Raw genomic sequence first — 20,228 nt, 5'->3', positions numbered from 1 at the left:
TAGTACCAGTGACATCTTTTTCATCCTTTAATTTATAGGCCTTTAGCAAAAAACAGATAGATGATCGAAAGGAATGGTTAACCAATTTCATGGAGGATAGAAGACAACGAAAGTTACTTGGGCTTCCTGAGGTAAAAGTTTTAAATATATCCCACAAAATGGATTGTTAGACTGACCTTTTGGTATTGATACTATAGCAAATTAAACATACTGAATAGTTATTTTAGTAAAAAATTTGATATGATAGAGTTGTGCAGCAGTTAAATTTGCTTTATCTTTAAAACATAAAATATTTCTGTATTATCCAATATTTTTTAAAGACTTAAGAATTACAGAAATAATTCTTAGTTCTGAAAGGTTTGTGTTTGATTTTTGTGTTGAGCATTGTGTAGACCGGTAGTCTCATGTAATACTATTTGGTCCTTCAGGATTACTTGTATGGACAAACTACCACATATCTGACATATAATGACTTCATCAACAAGGAACTTATCTTGTTCTCAAATTCTGATAACGAGAGATCTATCCCTTCTATGGTGGATGGTGAGTTCCAATTTGTTAGTCTGTTTTCATTGTAAGATGGAAATCAAATTCCAAAAATGGTTAAATTGAGGATACTTATGTTTGCTCTTATTTCATTTTAAAGGTTTGAAACCAGGTCAGAGAAAGGTTTTGTTTACTTGCTTCAAACGGAATGACAAGCGAGAGGTAAAGGTTGCCCAATTAGCTGGATCAGTGGCTGAAATGTCTTCTTATCATCATGGTGAGGTAAACATACAATCCATGTTTCCAGAAAGCATTATATCAGAAATCCCTGCAGAGTCATTCTCAAAACAGATTTGGTGAAAGTATAAGCTCATATATTCATAGTAAAGAACAAGTTGGTAAAACCTGTGAAAGAATAAAACTGCTTGCCCTTTGATTTCTGAAAGTAATATTCCTGCAGGGATACTCATAAGTCTGCAAAGGTCTACATTAAAAAATACTTAGTATGTTTATTATAACTTTGTGATGTCAAAATTTAGACCTCCACTGATTTGAAAATTGTTATAATAAATTGTGACACATGTATGCATGGAATCAGTGCTGTAACTTCAGTAAAACTGTGTGCACTGACACTGAGGAATATCCAGGATCTATTCTCAGGTGAGGAAAAAAAGAGACAGAACAATAACGAAAAATGTCTACAAGGATATGTTCCAAACTGTTCACTTTAGTTACCCCTGAGAATTGGAAAGGGCAACTTTCACTTTTTATATGTGTCTGAATTGTTTGACTTTACACCAATGTTTTGTGATTGCTTTTTGCATTAATTATGTAAAACAGTTTTAAAGAACTAGATTGCCTACAGGTTTCTAGAATTTTAAATATAATGGTTGTCTTGTTGCTTTCAATCAAAATATAGTAGGGGTACAATAAATTTTCACCCAACGAACATTTGTTGCATGACTACCAGGTACCAGGTATACAAAAATAAATAAAAATATGTTCCTTATCCCCAAGAAATAATAACAATTTAGCCAGAGGGCCAATACACACACAGCTATAGAATAAAGTGATACATGCTAGAATAGAAATGAACACAGCACTGTAACACAAAGGAGGAAATGTTTCATTTTGCTGAGGATAAGGAGAGGACCTATGCCTTCAAAGTTGAGTGGGATTTAATAGAAATTGTTGGACGGCAGCCCTAAACTTGGAGCCAGAAGTTGTAGGTTCAAGTACTATTTCTGCCATCTATTAATCTAAGGAAAGTCACTAAACAACTAAACCTCACAAAATGTTATAGGATTATAGTGAGGTTAAGTCATAATAATGTATTTGTATTAGTAAAAGCCTCAGCTTAATGAATCTTTTTTCCCCACAGATGTCACTAATGATGACCATTATCAATTTGGCTCAGAATTTTGTGGGTAGCAATAATCTGAACCTCTTGCAGCCCATTGGTCAGTTTGGTACCAGGCTACATGGTGGCAAGGATTCCGCTAGTCCACGATACATCTTTACAATGCTCAGGTAGGTATGCTTTGACTTTCTAGTGACTTGCCATTTCCAGTTTTGAAACAATGTGAGATTTAGTTGACCAAAAATACAAAAACTCAGTTAATCAGAAGATACTGGCATCTAGTGGCAGAGGCCAGGGGTGAGGCTTATACAGGAAAGCCCCCCCATAACAATTATCCAGTGCAACATGTCAATTATGCTAAGGTTGAGAAATCCTGATGTAGAGCTTAGGACTGAGTAAAGGAGACTTTGATTCTTCCTAAATATCACAATTGAAATTTTACTCCTTTTACAAGCCTATGGAAAGTATATTATGAATGGTCAATTTTCAGCTGTCATCCCAGTCACCCTTTCAGTGGCATTCAAACAGTTACTAATTGCTCCATCCTTCTTGAAACTCTTTATTTAGCCTCTATGACTATAGACTCTTCTGGTTCTCTTCTACCTTATTAGCTTTCTCTGCTGGGTCCTTCTCACCTTCCCAACCTCTAAATACTGGCCCATTCCAGGGCTCCTTCATCAGATCTCTTTCCAATGCCTACACTCAATTCCCAAATGATCTCCCATTCATCCGTTCTATACCTTTAAATCTCCAGTCTTGGTCTCTCCCCTGAACTTCCAACTTTTATGCCTGACTGCCATCTCAACATTTCCCACTTGGATATCTAGTTAAGTATCTCAAACATAAGTCTAAAACCAAATCCTTAGTTTTCCTGTCTCAGTAAATGGAATGCCATCCTTCTAATTGCTCAGGCTAAAAACCTTGTCACCCTTGACTCCTTTGCTTCATACTTAACATCCAGTTCCTCAGCCAATCCTATAGGATCTGCCTTGGAAAAATACTAAGCCACCCCAATCTCATCTAAACTATTGTAACATAATATGTCATCTTTTCTTAAAGCAGCCAATTATTTTTTAAAAAATAAGTCACCCTGATTCAGAACCTTCAACTGCTCAGAGTAAAATCTAAAGACCTATTTTAGCTAGCCAGACATTATGTGATCCGTGTCCCCACCTTCCATATCTTTTGATTCCTTCTCATACCATCTCCTCTCCAGCCACACTGTCCTCGACCTATACTCAAATATACCGAGCACATTTCCTCTTCAGGGCCTTTTACTTACTGGTTCTTTTGCCTGCAACACTCTTTCTCTAGATATCCACATGGCTCAGTCCCTCAGTTTCTTTTTTTTTTTTTTCTTTTGAGACGGAGTTTCGCTCTTTTTGCCCAGGCTGGAGTGCAGTGGCACAATTTCAGCTCACTGCAACCTCTGCCTCCTGGGTTCAAGTGATTCTCCTGCCTCAGCCTCCCGTGTTGCTGGTATTACAGGCACGTGCCACCATGCTCGGCTAATTTTATATTTTTAGTAGAGATGAGGTTTCACCATGTTGGCCAGGCTGGTCTTGAACTCCTGACCTCAGGTGATCTGCCTGCCTCAGCCTCCCAAAGTGCTGGGATTACAGGCGCGAGTTACTGCACCTGGCGCCCTCAGTGTCTTTTCTCTGCTCAAATATTATCCTATCAGAAACGGCTTAACTTTCCTTAGCACCTCTTCAGTCACTTTCCTACTTTTTCTTCTCTTGTTTATCCCACCACCTAACAAAATGTGTGTTAATTGCAAACCTCTACTGGAATGTGAGCTCCTTGAGGATTGAGACTTTATGTCCATGTGCGTGACACATAGAAAGTGCTCAATAAATATTGTTAAATGAATATTAGTCAGCAAGTAAAACCAAGATAATTTTCATGTATAACACATGTCCTTTCCATAAAAGTTAAGTGTCAAATTCAGTATTTTTGTAAAATAACATTCTTTGTTTCTTTTCTTTAGCTCTTTGGCTCGATTGTTATTTCCACCAAAAGATGATCACACATTGAAGTTTTTATATGATGACAACCAGCGTGTTGAGCCTGAATGGTACATTCCTATTATTCCCATGGTGCTGATAAATGGTGCTGAAGGAATTGGTACTGGGTGGTCCTGCAAAATCCCCAACTTTGATGTGCGTGAAATTGTAAATAACATCAGGCGTTTGATGGATGGAGAAGAACCTTTGCCAATGGTAAGTATTCTGTGTGTGTTAAGAGCCTTAACTTTTCCTTGGGTTTCAGTTGAATAGATTGTATGATTAAAGATGATGCAAACATAAAATTTAATTTCATACTTTATATTTAGATTTATTGTTAAACGCTATTGTGATTTCCGTCTAGTATCACATTTAGAAAACATACTGTTTTTTAAAATGCCAATTTAGCTTCCAAGTTACAAGAACTTCAAGGGTACTATTGAAGAACTGGCTCCAAATCAATATGTGATTAGTGGTGAAGTAGCTATTCTTAATTCTACAACCATTGAAATCTCAGAGCTTCCCATCAGAACATGGACCCAGGTAAATAATCGTGGATTTCTTTTTTAGTTTTGTGATCAAAAGAAACACTTTTTGTACTATTGCTGTTGACTATTCAGAAGCCTATATTTTAGAAACTTCAGGATTATTTCTTTCTTTAGACATACAAAGAACAAGTTCTAGAACCCATGTTAAATGGCACCGAGAAGACACCTCCTCTCATAACAGACTATAGGGAATACCATACAGATACCACTGTGAAATTTGTTGTGAAGATGACTGAAGAAAAACTGGCAGAGGCAGAGAGAGTTGGACTACACAAAGTCTTCAAACTCCAAACTAGTCTCACATGCAACTCTATGGTATGTATTTGTTTTGTGAGATGTACACGTTTCAATTTATATTAAAGATTAATATCAATTTTAAAAGTATATCTTAGTCTACCTTTATAAAGTTTAGCCAATTTGTCTATTCTTGGCTCTAATCTTGTTTTCCTTTTTCAGGTGCTTTTTGACCATGTAGGCTGTTTAAAGAAATATGACACGGTGTTGGATATTCTAAGAGACTTTTTTGAACTCAGACTTAAATATTATGGATTAAGAAAAGAATGGCTCCTAGGAATGCTTGGTGCTGAATCTGCTAAATTGAATAATCAGGCTCGCTTTATCTTAGAGAAAATAGATGGCAAAATAATCATTGGTATGTTTTGGGAATAATAACTGCTTACTAAAACTCTAGTTACGCCAAACTTTCTTTAAACATTTTTGGTGAGAGTGGTGGTGGAGAAAGAGGCAAAATCATTTAATTCACCTGGTCACTTATACACGCATTTCTTTAAAATATCTGATTAGGTATTTATAGTTTGAAAGAGATGATGTTTCCTTGACTGAGGATCTTGAGAAATCAAGATTTAGTAGACAATTAGACATGAGGAGAATAAAGAGCTAGAAGACCTTGCATAAACTGATTGACCAAGAGAATAGATACACTAATCATGTCTACAGGAACAGAAAATAAAAGAGACAGAGAAGAGATAATAAATCTGATGGTTAAAAAAAAAAAAAAAGGCAGGAAGATTACAAATGGCTTATACTGTCTGGGTGCGGTGATGCATGCCTGTAATCCCAGCACTTGAGCTGGGGAGGTCAAGGCTGCAGTGAGCCTAGGTAGTGCCACTGCACTCCAGCCTGGACGCAAGAGTGAGAGAGACCCTGTCTCCAAAAAAAAAAATTATAATAAATGATTTGATCATAGCCTCATATATGATTTGACTGCCCCCTTGTGGTAATTTACATTTGTCAATGGTTTAGGGAGACTTGCGACTTGCCTGTATACTGGGATATACAAATTTATGCAAGCACCAAGACAGTTTAATTTCCAGTTTTAAACTTTCGACTTGTGGTAAAACCTTATCCCTTTCCTAAAATATTACTCAAAATCATTATCTCTGTTTACTTTTTTAAAAATAGAAAATAAGCCTAAGAAAGAATTAATTAAAGTTCTGATTCAGAGGGGATATGATTCGGATCCTGTGAAGGCCTGGAAAGAAGCCCAGCAAAAGGTAATCTTGGGTGGCACTTTTCTATATTGTTAAAGACTATGTATTGTATAATGTTTATGTTTCACATTTTCTAATAAAACTAGATTTTAATTAATCCTTTAGGTTCCAGATGAAGAAGAAAATGAAGAGAGTGACAATGAAAAGGAAACTGAAAAGAGTGACTCCGTAACAGATTCTGGACCAACCTTCAACTATCTTCTTGATATGCCCCTTTGGTATTTAACCAAGGAAAAGAAAGATGAACTCTGCAGGCTAAGAAATGAAAAAGTGAGTTGATGGTAGGATGGTACATGCTGCTTAGTTTTGTTCTATTCTAATGGTAAAAGTAAAATTGTGTGTTGCATGAAAATGCTGCTTGTATACATATATTAACTCAATTTTGTAATTATGAAGGAACAAGAGCTGGACACATTAAAGAGAAAGAGTCCATCAGATTTGTGGAAAGAAGACTTGGCTACATTTATTGAAGAATTGGAGGTTTGTAGTTTATAATGCCCATGTTAGAATTTTTATTAAATAATATATTCCAGCAGTATACCTTTGTCAAGATAGTTCACAATTGGCAATAAAAAGAAAATAAGAGGCATAAGGATAAATTCAAAATAGCGTATAAAAGAACAGATTATTAGCCAGGTGCAGTGGCTCACGCTGGTAATCCCAGCATTTTGGAAGGCTGAGTTGGGTGGATCACTTGAGGTCAGGGGTTCAAGACCAGCCTGGCCAACATGGTGAAACCCCATTTCTACTAAAAACAAAAATTAGCCAGGCGTGATGGCGCATACCAGTTACTCAGGAGGCTGAGGCAGGAGAATTGCTTGAACCGGGAGGCAGAGGTTGCAGTGAACCGAGATCACACCACTGCACTCCAGCCTAGGCAACACAGCAAGACTCCGTCTCAAAAAAAAAAAAAAAAGGGACAGATTATTAAATACTACTTAGAATACAAGGCCAGGTGCGGTGGCTCACACCTACAATCCCAGCACTTTGGGAGGCCAAAGCGGGCAGATCACCTGAAGTTGGGAGTTCGAGACCCGCCTGACCAACATGGAGAAACCCTGTCTCTACTAAAATTGCAAAATTAGCCAGGCGTAGTGGCACAGGCCTGTAATCGCAGCTACTTGGGAGGCTGAGGCAGGAGAATCACTTGAACTCAGGAGGCAGATGTTGCTGTGAGCTGAGATCACACCATTGCACCCCAGCCTGGGCAACAAGAGTGGAACTCTGTCTCAAAAAAAAAAAAAAAATACTATTTAGAATACAGTAAATGATACCAGGAGACTGCCCAGACATTCAGACATTTTTGGACAAAAAAAGAAAAGAGCAGGAGTTGATTTTTGATAAAGGGAAGAACATATTAGGACTGAGAAGATAAAAAGAGCTTAAATGTGGAAGAAGACCACCAACCCAGTCCCCCAAGTCAACTTAAAAGGACAAAGCCACAGGGCATGGTGTCTCATGCCTGTAATCCCAGCACTCTGGGAGGCTGAGGTGGGCAGATAACTTGAGGTCAGGAGTTCAAGACCAGCCTGGACAACATGGTGAAACCCTGTCTCTACTAAAAATACAAAAATTAGTTGGGTGTGGTGGCATCCGCCTGTAATCCCAGCTACTCAGGAGGTTGAGGCACGAAAATTGCTTGAACCCAGAAGACAGAAGTTGCAGTGAGCCGAGATCACGCCACTGTACTCCAGCCTGGGTGACAGAGCAAGACTCCATCTAAAAAAAAAGGAGAAAGCAGGGCTATCCAGATGGTTTCAGAAGGTTATTTGTTACTTAAATCTTCCTAATAACATTTGTTTCTCAACATTATTTTAACATAAGAAAAAAGGCCAGCACTGTGGCTCACACCTGTAATCCCAATGTGCTTTGGGAGGCTGAGGCAGGAGGATCACTTGAGATTAGGAGTTCAAAACCAGCTTGGGTAACATAGCAAGACCTCATCTCTACAAAATGTTTTTTTTAAATAGCCAGGCATGGTGGTGTGGGCCTATAGTCTCAGCTACTCCAGAGGCCAAGGTGGGAGGATCACTTGAGACCAGGAGTTCAAGGCTGCAGTGAACTATGATCATGTACCATTGTACTCAGCCTGGGTGTCTCTTAAAAAAACAACAACAACAACAACAACAAAAAACACCAAAAGCTTTATTTCTTAAATTTAACATGCAAATTTGTATTACTGCACTTCAGTATAGATGCCTAGCTCATTGTAATCAGTCGGTTGGATAAGTGTGCATCACTTCCTTTCATATTTTGTATGTGAGTTTACAAATACATATGTATATACATGTTTTATTTTTAGTTTCTCCCTTGTTTTCCTCAAAAAGATTAAGTGGTAGAATCAGGAATAAAACCCAGTCTTCTGTCTCCACACCTTCCTTTTCAAGGTGTGTTTTAATTACATCTTCACTATTGTTGATAGTATACTAGGTCATGGAGCAATTTATCACGAGTTTTTAAGATGTAACAAAATGAAATCAGTTTAACTGTTGGATGTTTAGATATTGTAATGTTTTTGTTAACATTTAAACTTGCTTTCTTATATCCCTTCTGTAGGCTGTTGAAGCCAAGGAAAAACAAGATGAACAAGTCGGACTTCCTGGGAAAGGAGGGAAGGCCAAGGGGAAAAAAACACAAATGGCTGAAGTTTTGCCTTCTCCATGTGGTCAAAGAGTCATTCCACGAATAACCATAGAAATGAAAGCAGAGGCAGAAAAGAAAAATAAAAAGAAAATTAAGGTAATACTCTTGTGGTGGCTCACGCCTGTAATCCCAGCACTTTGGGGGCCAAGGTGGGTGGATCACTTGAGGTCAGTGGTTCAAGACCAGCCTGGCCAACATGGTGAAACCCTGTCTCTACTAAAAATTTAAAAAATTAGGCGGGCATGGTGGCGGGCACCTGTAATCCCAGCTACTCGGTAGACTGAGGCAGGAGAATCGCTTGAACCTGGGAGGCAGAGGTTGCAGTGAGCCAAGGTCACACCACTGCACTCCAGCCTGGCCAACAGAGCAAAACTCCATCTCAAAAAAAAAAGAGGTAATACTCTTAAAAATATTATGCATAAAATATTGATGCATATCTCCACTTAAAATTGAAGAAAAAAATGTATAAAATTTTGTTGTTGTTGTTGTTGAGATGGAGTCTCGCTGTGTTACCCAGGCTGGAGTGCAATGGCAGGATCTCAGCTCACAGCAACCTCCGCCTCCTGTATTCAAGCGATTCTCGTGCCTCAGCCTCCCAAGTAGTTGGGGGCACATCATCACACCCAGCTAATTTTTGTATTTTTAGTAGAGATGGGGTTTCACCATCTTGACCAGGCTGGTCTCGAACTCCTGACCTCAAGAGATCCGCCCACCACGGCCTCCCAAAGTGCTGGGATTACAGGCATGAGCCACCACTCCCGGCCAAAAATGTATAAAATCTCTAATCCCATAGTTCAGAATTTATTCTATATCCAACCTTAACTTTGCTGTCTTTTAGAATGAAAATACTGAAGGAAGCCCTCAAGAAGATGGTATGGAACTAGAAGGCCTAAAACAAAGATTAGAAAAGAAACAGAAAAGAGAACCAGGTATTACAACATTTTTAGGAAAGTGGTATAAAGTGAAGATTAAATTGTGTTTGTTACCTAGTGTATTCCACATAGATGTTCAAAACCTCTTTGTTGAATTGAGAAACGTGAAAGAGGACTGTATCTGAATTCTACTTGGACCTCTTTTTTTTTTTTTTGAGACAGAGTTTCACTCTTGTTGCCCAGGCTGGAGTGCAATAGCACAATCCCGGCTCACTGCAACCTTCACCTCCTGGGTTCAAGCGATTCTCCTGCCTCAGCCTCCTGAGTAGCTGGGATTACAGGTGCATGCCACCATGCCTGGCTGATTTTTGTATTTTTAGTAGAGACGGGGTTTCACCATGTTACTCAGGCTGGTCTCAAACTCCTGACCTTGTGATTTGCCCGCCTTGGCCTCCCAAAGTGCTGGGATTACAGGCGTGAGCCACTGCCCCCGGCCTGGACCTCTTTAATATTGTCCTTGGGATTTGATTCATTATAGAAAATATTTTGTAATGAAGTAGTTTGTTAATCCGAATTCCTTAATTGGGATCTAAGAAAATACCCAGTTTATTAGATTTCATTTTCTAACCACTTAACGAGGTTCTAGTATACAAAGTTTCTTAAGAAAGGTGACCACATATTAGTCATGTTTGTATTATCTCTATAGTTCAACATCATGCTTCGGATATAGGTAATGTCCACTCAATGAACTAAATAGAATTAATAATTCTGTTAATCATTTGATAATGCCTTTACTGTCTACTTTTTTTGAAACTTCTTTATTGAGATATTCACATGCCAAATTTGCCCATTTAACGTATACCATTTGGCTGGGCGCCATGGCTTATGCCTGTAATCCCAGCACTTTGGGAGGGTGAGGCTGTAGGATCACTTGAGGTCAGGAGTTCAAGACCAGCCTGGCCAACATGGTGAAGCCCCATCTCTACTAAAAATACAAAAATTAGTTGAGTGTGGTGGTGTGTGCCTGTAGTCCCAGCTACTCGAGAGACTGAGGCACGAGTATCGCTTGAACCCAGGAGGCAGAGGTTGCAGAGAGCCAAGACTGCCATTGCACTCCAGCCTGGGTGACAGAGCAAGACTCCAACTCAAAAATAAAAATGAAGTATGCCATTCAGTGGTTTTAGTATAGACAAACAGTTTTAATACAATTTATTACCCCCAAGAAAACTGAACTCATTAACAATCATTTGCCATTTGCCACCAACTCCTCTCCACTAGGCAACCACTAAAAAATCTACTGTCTCTAGATTTTCCTGTTCGGGGCATTTCCTATAAATTGAATCATATAATATGTGGTCTTTTGGAGCTGACTTCTTTACTTAACATATTTTCAAGGGTAACCCAGGTAGCAGCCCATGTATTAGTACTTCATTTTTTTTGTTTGTTTTTTTTTGAGGCAGAGTTTCGCTCTGTCGCCCAGGCTGGCATGCAGTATGCAGTAGTAGTGAGATCTCGGCTCACTGCAACTTCCGCCTGCTAGGTTCAGGCAATTCTCCTGCCTCAGCCTCCCGAGTAGCTGGGATTACAGGCACGCACCACCATGCCCAACTAATTTTTGTATTTTTAGTAGAAACAGCGTTTCACCATGTTGGCCAGGATGGTCTCAAACTCCTGACCTCAAGCGATCTGCCCACCTCAGCCTCCCATTTTGCTAAGCCTATGAAAGTAGGCCTCTGTGTTTTCTTCTAAGCATTTTATAGTTTTAGCTCTTACATTTAGGTCTGTGATCCACTTTGAATTAGGTTTTGTATATGGTGTAAGGAAGGTGTCCAACCTGATTCTTTGCAGGTAGATATCCAATTATTTCAGTACCATATGTTAAAAAGATTTCTTTCCACAATGTTTGTCTTCACCCTTGTCAAAAATCAATTGACTATAAATGTTAAGGTTTATGTATGGACTCTCAATTCTGTTCCACTGATTGAGCTATATATCTGTCCTTGAGTATCTACTTTTTTTGAGACAGGGTTTCACTCTGTTGCCCAGGCTGGTCTTGAAATCCTGGCTCAAGCAATCCTTCTATCTCAGCCTCCCAAGTAGCTGGGACTATAGGCACTCGCCACCATGACTGGCTAATTTCTAAAAGTTTTTTGTATTTTGTAGAGACAGTCCTTTTTTCTTTTTTTGAGACAAGATCTCACTCTGTCTCCCAGGCTGGAGTATAGTGGCATGATCACAGCCCACTGCAGCCTTGACCTCCTAGGCTCAAACAATCCTCCCGCCTCTGCCTCCCTAGTGGCTGGAACCACAGACGCACTCCACCATGCCCATTAATTTCTGTATTTTTTGTAGAGATGGGGTTTTGCCATGTTGTCCAGGCTGGTCTTTAGTTCCTGAGCTCAAGCAATCCGCCTACCTCACCCTCCCAAAGTGCTGAGATTACAGGTGTGAGCCACCGCACCCAGCCAAGACAGGGTCTTATATCTTACCCCAGCTGATCTCAAACCCCTGGGCTCAAGTAATCCTCCTGCCCCAGCCTCCCAAAGTGCTGGGATTACAGGCATGAGCCACTGTGCCCGGCCACATTTATTTATGAGATTAAGTGACCAAGCTATATGCACCACAAAAACAGGGACCATATCTGTCTCTTTTCACGATTGTATTCTCAGAACTATCACAGGAGTTAATAAATTTGAAGGATGGATGGATGATAGATGGAGAAAAGTGGGTCTAAGAATATATACAGGTGGTTAATTTCTATCTCCCCTCTAGGTACGAAGACAAAGAAACAAACTACATTGCCATTTAAGCCAATCAAAAAAGGAAAGAAGAGAAATCCCTGGTCTGATTCAGAATCAGATAGGAGCAGTGACGAAAGTAATTTTGATGTCCCTCCACGAGAAACAGAGCCACGGAGAGCAGCAAGTAAGGAAAACTAAAGAACATTATAGATAAGCTGTAAGAGTGGAATGGCCAGTATACTTCAGGGTACTTTGCCCCAGAAATTACTGTGTCTTAATAGAGCAGTAAATTATGTTAAAGCTTTGAAACTGAAGCATCTTTCAGGAGATTAAAAACTAAAATATTCATGAAATGTTACGTCAACCTATGAATTGTTTCTCCTACTACCCTCTTTGATTTTTTTGTATGTGGTTTTTTTACTAGCAAAAACCAAATTCACAATGGATTTGGATTCAGATGAAGATTTCTCAGATTTTGATGAAAAAACTGATGATGAAGATTTTGTCCCATCAGATGCTAGTCCACCTAAGACCAAAACTTCCCCAAAGCAAGTATCTTATCTAATATGGGTTTTGTCATGATTGTTTCTAATATATTCTTTTTTGCTTAACACATTTAGAATTGGTTGTCAGGATATTTTTTTTTTAATTCTAGACTTACTAACAAAGAACTGAAACCACAGAAAAGTGCTGTGTCAGGTATGTATTTAAGTAAAAGTAGTGAGACATCTGCCTTACTGGGACACTCAGATCCAACTGGGTTCTAATCCTGGCTACATTATCCAAGTACTTCCTTTGGAAATAAATTTGAGTTCTTATTAACATTACGTTGATACTGTTCACTGGGTTTAGTTTCACATGTAAATAGGTACTGCATTCAGTATACTCAAAGTAATCATAGTGCTTGCCAGGTACTTTGCTAGGTGCTAGAGATACAAAAAATAAAAACTGTTCTTGCTGATGAAAAAATCAAAAATTAGAACAAAGTTTTAAGAGTGTTTTAAATATTCCAGAAAAGTCACATATTTGGTGTTTAAATAGGAATTCATACCAGGGACAAAGCAGAAAATGGATTTTCATGTGTTGCTTAAATGTACTATTTTCCTTTCCATTTGAAATAATAGACCTTGAAGCTGATGATGCTAAGGACAGTATACCACTGTCTTCAAGCCCTCCTGCTACACGTTTCCCAGATGAAACTGAAATTACAAACCCAGTTCCTAAAAAGAATGTGACAGTGAAGAAGACAGCAGCAAAAAGTAAGCCTAAATCTTTGAGATGAGTTAATGTTGCAATTAACTAACTGGTTTCCACGTGTCGATTTCAATTTTTTATTGCCAAAACTTACTATTGATATTCAAATTAAACGTTTTCCAATTGGAAGCAATTTCTTCTAGATCTTTATAATCAAAATTAGTAGTCAAGGCTGTTCCAAAACAGTAAGTTATCTCTATTGATTGTTCAGTTACAGATCAAACTCCTTGTTCTACTCTTTTCCCTCCTTCTCACTACTGCACTTGACTAATCAAAAAACAAAACAAAAGCCAGGCAGAGTGGCTCATGCCTGTAATCCCAGCACTTTGGGAGGCTAAAACAAGAGGATTGCTTGAGGCCAGGAGTTCAAGGCTGCAGTGAGCTATGATCAAGCCACTGCACTCCAACCTGAGTTGAGAGAGCAAGACCCTGTCTCCAAAAATAAGGTAGTCCAAATGTTTAAAATCAGTGTGTTTCTCTCAGTACCAGGCTTCATCTAGTTCATTTCTATGACAAGGATAGGATTTATAAGCAATTGCAAATGTTCAACGTAAAACGTATTCTTGAAATTGAATTAAGTTTAAGGCTGGGTGCAGTGGCTCATGCCTGTAATCCCAGCACTTTGGGAGGCCAAGGTGGGTGGATCACCTGAGGTCAGGAGTTCGAGACTAGCCTGGCCAACATAGTGAAACCTCATCTCTACTAAAAATACAAAATTAGCCAGGTGTGGTGGCACATGCCTGTCGTCAGCTACTCGGGAGGCTGAAACGGGAGAATCACTTGAACCCAGGAGGCAGAGGCTACAGTGAGCCGAGATCGTGCCACTGCACTCCAGCCTGGGCGAGATACAACAAGATGCTGTCTCAAAAAAAAAAAAAAAGAAAAAAAAATGGAATGTTTAAGAATACTTTGATTCTCTATTTTCACCTCTCTTAGATTGTCTTTTCCTATGTTAAATATACATAGTCATCACATTGCTGAAGAAAGTTCTCAATGAGAACAATTCATCTAAGAGTAGCTGTGACTAGGTCACGCGCGGTTGCTCATGCCTGTAATCCCAGCACTTTGGGAGGCCGAGGCGAGTGGATCACCTGAGGTCAGGAGTCTGAGACCAGCTTGACCAACATGGTGGAATCCCATCTCTACTAAAAATACAAAAAATTAGCCGAGTGTGGTGGCACGCGCCTGTAATCCCAGCTACTCAGGAGGCTGAGGCAGGAGAATCGCTTGAACCCAGGAGGCAGAGGTTGCAGTGAGCCAAGATAACGCCACTGCACTCCAGCCTGGGCGATAGAGTGAGACCCCATCTCAAAAAAAGAGCAGCTGTGACAAATGCCTGTATTGAATTGCAGGTCAGTCTTCCACCTCCACTACCGGTGCCAAAAAAAGGGCTGCCCCAAAAGGAACTAAAAGGGATCCAGCTTTGAATTCTGGTGTCTCTCAAAAGCCTGATCCTGCCAAAACCAAGAATCGCCGCAAAAGGAAGCCATCCACTTCTGATGATTCTGACTCTAATTTTGAGAAAATTGTTTCAAAAGCAGTCACAAGCAAGGTGAGTGTTGATCCTAGTCAGTCCTTTTGCTGTAGATGTTCTGAAACATGTAACTAAGCCATTGCTCTTAAAAATTTGGCATATCTTTATTAACTCATAATCTGTTAGCTTTTACTGTACATATTTAGTTTTAACAAAGTTAAATATGCCACTTATTTGGGCAATGGAAGAGTTGGCCTTAGATCTGCTGCTTATTACTTGGTAGAAAGCAGAAAACTCCTTGAATATAGTGTCTTGATACATTTTTTTACATTACAATTATGTTGTCAGATTTACAATGTGCAAGTTACCTGGGCTTTTCTCTTTTAGAAATCCAAGGGGGAGAGTGATGACTTCCATATGGACTTTGACTCAGCTGTGGCTCCTCGGGCAAAATCTGTACGGGCAAAGAAACCTATAAAGTACCTGGAAGAGTCAGATGAAGATGATCTGTTTTAAAATGTGAGGTGATTATTTTAAGTAATTATCATACCAAGCCCAAGACTGGTTTTAAAGTTAACCTGAAGCTCTTAACTTCCTCCCCTCTGAATTTAGTTTGGGGAAGGTGTTTTTAGTACAAGACCATCGAAGTGAAGTAAAGCCCAAGTGTTCTTTAGCTTTTTATAATACTGTCTAAATAGTGACCATCTCATGGGCATTGTTTTCTTCTCTGCTTTGTCTGTGTTTTGAGTCTGCATTCTTTTGTCTTTAAAACCTGATTTTTAAGTTCTTCTGAACTGTAGAAATAGCTATCTGGTCACTTCAGCATAAAGCAGTGTGTTTATTAACCATCCACTAAGCTAAAACTAGAGCAGTTTGATTTAAAAGTGTCACTCTTCCTCCTTTCCTACTTTCAGTAAATATGAGATAGAGCATAATTATCTGTTTTATCTTAGTTTTATACATAATTTACCATCAGATAGAACTTTATGGTTCTAGTACAGATACTCTACACTCAGCCTCTTATGTGCTAAGTTTTTCTTTAAGCAATGAGAAATTACTCATGTTCTTCATCTTCTCAAATCATCAGAGGCTGAAGAAAAACACTTTGGCTGTGTCTATAACTTGACACAGTCAATAGAATGAAGAAAATTAGACTAGTTATGTGATTATTTCAGCTCTTGACCTGTCCCCTCTGGCTGCCTCTGAGTCTGAATCTCCCAAAGAGAGAAACCAGTTTCTAAGAGGCACTGGATTGCAGAAGACTCGGGGACAACATTTGATCCAAGATCTTAAATGTTATATTGATAACCTCGCTCAGCAATGAGCTATTAGATTCATTTTGGGAAATCTCCATAATTTCAATTTGTAAACTTTGTTAAGACCTGTCTACATTGTTATATGTGTCTGACTTGAGTAATGTTATCAACGTTTTTGTAAATATTTACTATGTTTTTCTATTAGCTAAATTCCAACAATTTTGTACTTTAATAAAATGTTCTAAACATTGCAACCCATAGAATGCCTCTTTTAAAACACACACTACACCCTTTTCCTTATTCTAAAATATAGTCTTCACTTCCCTTTCAGAAGCATTCCAATCATATTCTGACAGACTTTATAGCCTCTGGCTAAGGTGATAGGTCCAAGAGATAGGCATTATGACCTAATTAAGGCCAAAGGCTCTTTATTGAGATTTTATACATGAGGACTAAGTTCTTCATCTCCACCACACTTGATCAGTAAATATGCATGTATCTTTTTTTTTTTTAATGATACCTTCCTTTAACAACTATTTTGATAACCTAGTCAACTACTTGATGGTATCAGTAAGATATATTGAGGCAACTGGCTAATCCATTTAGAAAAAAAATCAGATAAATCTCTTTCTTCACACCTTACACCAAAATTAAGTTCAAATAGATGAAATATTTAAATGTCAAAAACTATTTAAAAAGTAACTATAAGAAAAGTAATCTTGAGTTACAGAGGGATAAACTGAACAAAACCCAAAAGTAGTGCTGACAAAGATATGGAGGAATTAGCCCTTTCAAAGAAATCTGGGCCAGGCGTAGTGGCTCACACCCGTAATCCCAGCAGTTTGGGAGGCCAAGGAGGGAAGATTGCTTGAGCCCAGGAGGCAGAGGTTACAGTGACCAGAGATTGTGCCACTGCACTCTAGCCTGGGCAACAGAGCAAGTCCCTGTCTCAAAAAAAAAAAAAAAAAGGAATTTCATTTGACAGAAGAATCAGATGTGCAAAAAACTATGTAAACACACACAAATATGAGTACAAGTAAATCTGAGTAAGATCAATGGGTTGTTTCAATGTAAATATTCTGGTTACTATATAATTTTGCAAAATTGGGAAATGGGCAAAGTATACGATGGATCTCCATTCTTTTTTTTTCCTTTCAGAAAGAGTCCTTGTTTCTGATCCATTTCTTTTTTTTTTTTTTTTTTTTCTGAGACAGAGTCTTGCTCTGTCACCCAGGCTGGAGTGCAACGGGGCCATCTTGACTCATTGCAACTTCTGCCTCCCGGGTTCAAACGATTCTCCTGCCTCAGCCTCCTGAGTAGCTGGCATTATAGGTGCATGCCACCACACCCAGCTAATTTTTTTATTTTTAGTAGAGACAGGGTTTCACCATGTTGGCCAGGCTGGTCTCAAACTCCTGACCTCGTGATCCACCCGCCTCAGCCTCCCAAAGTGCTGGGATTACAGGCGTGAGCCACCATGCCCGGCCTGATCCATTTCTTAAAACTATGTGAATGTACAATTATATCAAAACAAAGCCATATGTAAAGATGCTTATTGAAGTTGCTGTAATAATAAAATGGAAAATAACCTAAATGTCCAAAAGGTTAAAATGGTAAATATGGAATACCAGGTGCCTATTAGGAATGATCATGTAGGCCAGGCGCAGTGGGTCATGCCTGTAATCCCAGCACTTTGGGAGCCCAAGGCAAGCAGACCATGAGGTCAGGAGTTCGAGACCAGCCTGACCAACATGGTGAAACCCCGTCTATACTAAAAATACAAAAATTAGCCAGGTGTGGTGGCGTGCACCTGTAATCCCAACTACTCAGGAGGCTGAGGCAGGAGAATCGCTTGAACCCAGGAGGTGGAGGTTGCAGTGAGCCAAGATCGTGCTATTGCACTCCATCCTGGGCAACAAGAGTGAAACTCCATCAAGAAAAAAAAAAATGATCAGGTAGGCCAGGCACAGTGGCTCATACCTGTATTCCCAGCACTTTGGGAGGCTGAAGTGGGAAGATTGCTTGAGTCCAGGAGTTTGAGACCAGCCTGGGCAACGTAGTGAGACCCCCATCTCTACAAAAATAAAAATAAAAATCAGCTGGACATGGTGGTGTGTGCCTGTGGTCCCAGCTACTTGGAAGGCTGAGGCAAGAGTATTGCTTGACCCCAGGAGGCTGCAATGAGCCATGATGGCACTGCACTCCAGCCTGGGCAACAGAGCAAGACTGTCTCAAAAAAAAAAAAAAGGATGATCATCTATACTATTTATTGACATGAAAAGATAGATAGATGTTCACGACATTGCCAAGTGGAAAAAAGCAGATTACAAATCAAAGATGAAATCCCCATCTGGTAAATATGCATTTGTTTACAAAATAGATAGTGGGAGGAAAGTATGTAAACCCTTTTTAGAAAGTTAAAGAATCAAATATTTTTCCTTTTTTTTTTTTTTTTTTTGGAGATAGACTCTCGTTTTGTCACCCAGGCTGGAGTGCAGTGGTACGATCTTGGCTCACTGCAATTCTCTGCTTTCTGCCTCCCAAGGTCAAGCAATTCTCATGCCTCAGCCTCCCAAGTAGCTGGGACTACAGGCGCCTACCGCCATGCCTGGCTAATTCTTTGTGTTTTTATTTGTGGGATTTTCTGGGGTTTTTTGTTTTTGGGGGGATAAAGTCTTGTCTTGCTCTATCACCCAGGCTGGAGTGCAGTGGCACGATCTTGGCTCACTATAACCTCTGCCTGCCTGGTTCAAGTGATTCTCATGCCTCAGCCTCCCAAGTGGCTGGGATTACAGGGAATACAAAAACTACAGTTATTTTTTGTATTTTTAGTAGAGATGGGGTTTCACCATGTTGTCTAGGCTGGTCTCGAATTCCTGACCTCAAGTGATGGTCCCACTTCAGACACCCAAAGTGCTGGGATTACAGGCATGAGCCACCACACCCAGCTTAAATTTTTTGTATTTTTAGTAGAGATGGGGTTTCACCATGTTGCCCAGGCTGGTCTCCTGAGCTCAGGCAATCCGCCTGCCTCAGCGTCCCAAAGTGCTGGGATTACAGGCCTGAGCCACCGCGCCCGGCCAATAGTTCTTTTTTAAAAGTAGAAATTTTACATTTCCTGATGAGTAAAGATCTTGCTAACTGAAAACGGATAACGTTTCCTTGACTCTATTTTTTTTTTCTTTTTTTGAGACAAGGTCTCACTCTACCGTCCAGGCTGGAGTGCAGTGGCTCAATCTCGGCCCACTGCAACCTCTGCCTCCTGGGCTCAAGCGATCCTCCTGCCTCAGCCTCCCAAATAGCTGGGACCACAGGTATGCACCACCACACCTGGCTAATTTTTGTATTTTTTGTAGAGACAGGGTCTCACTATGTTGCCCAGGCTGTTCTGGAACTCCTGGGCTCAAGTGATCCACCTGCCTCAACCTCCCAAAGAGCTGGGATTACAGGCGTGAGCCACCATGCCAGGCCTATTCATTATTCCTTTTTTTTATTTTAATGGAATCTGACTCTGCCACCCAGGCTGGAGTGCAGTGGCACAATCTCAGCTCACTGCAACCTCTGCCTCCAGGTTCAAGTGACTCTCATCCCTCAGCCTCCCGAGTAGCTGAGATTACAGGCACACGCGACCATGTCCTAATTTTTGTATTTTTAGGAAAAACAGGTTTCACCATGTTGGCCAGGCTGGTCTGAAACTCCTGACCTCAAGACATCTGCCCGCCTCAGCCTACCAAAGGGCTCAGATTACAGGTGTGAGCCGCCGTGTCCAGCCTTCATTATTTCTTTCTTTTTTTTTTTTTTGAGACAGAGTCTTGCTCTCTTGCCCAGGCTGGAGTGCAGTGGCGTGATCTCAGCTGACTGCAACCTCCGCCTCCCAGGTTCAAGCGATTCTCCTGCCTCAGCCTCCCGAGTACCTGGGATTACAGGCACGCGCCACCACATTTTTTTTTTTTTTTTTTTTTTTTTTTTTAGTATTTTTAGTAGAGGCAGAGTTTTACCAGTTTGGCCAGGCTGGTCTCGAACTCCTGACCTCAGGTGATCCACCCATCTCAGCCTCCCAAAAAAAAAACAAAAAGC

The 20,228-nt window shown here is 39.9% G+C and overlaps 1 protein-coding gene across 1 annotated transcript in view; it reads left to right on the top strand.

Annotated features, from left to right (window-relative positions):
* TOP2A (DNA topoisomerase II alpha) overlaps positions 1–16,405 on the top strand; it is a 29,395-nt gene extending 12,990 nt beyond the window's left edge. The window contains exons 17-35 of the mRNA XM_054457438.2: positions 39–131; positions 429–543; positions 647–768; positions 1,868–2,016; positions 3,837–4,068; positions 4,261–4,395; positions 4,515–4,715; positions 4,857–5,052; positions 5,823–5,914; positions 6,017–6,181; positions 6,308–6,391; positions 8,468–8,650; positions 9,393–9,483; positions 12,199–12,351; positions 12,592–12,715; positions 12,823–12,866; positions 13,292–13,426; positions 14,774–14,973; positions 15,283–16,405. Of these exons, the coding sequence (XP_054313413.2) occupies positions 39–131; positions 429–543; positions 647–768; positions 1,868–2,016; positions 3,837–4,068; positions 4,261–4,395; positions 4,515–4,715; positions 4,857–5,052; positions 5,823–5,914; positions 6,017–6,181; positions 6,308–6,391; positions 8,468–8,650; positions 9,393–9,483; positions 12,199–12,351; positions 12,592–12,715; positions 12,823–12,866; positions 13,292–13,426; positions 14,774–14,973; positions 15,283–15,411 (2,643 nt within the window). The 3' untranslated portion in view covers positions 15,412–16,405. The remainder of the gene's footprint in view (positions 1–38; positions 132–428; positions 544–646; positions 769–1,867; positions 2,017–3,836; positions 4,069–4,260; positions 4,396–4,514; positions 4,716–4,856; positions 5,053–5,822; positions 5,915–6,016; positions 6,182–6,307; positions 6,392–8,467; positions 8,651–9,392; positions 9,484–12,198; positions 12,352–12,591; positions 12,716–12,822; positions 12,867–13,291; positions 13,427–14,773; positions 14,974–15,282) is intronic.
* The last annotated feature ends 3,823 nt before the right edge of the window (positions 16,406–20,228 follow it).

Source organism: Pongo pygmaeus, chromosome 19, assembly GCF_028885625.2.
Source record: "Pongo pygmaeus isolate AG05252 chromosome 19, NHGRI_mPonPyg2-v2.0_pri, whole genome shotgun sequence".
In the NCBI taxonomy this organism is placed as follows: Eukaryota; Metazoa; Chordata; class Mammalia; order Primates; family Hominidae; genus Pongo; species Pongo pygmaeus.
This window is presented reverse-complemented; position numbering and strand designations above follow the sequence as displayed.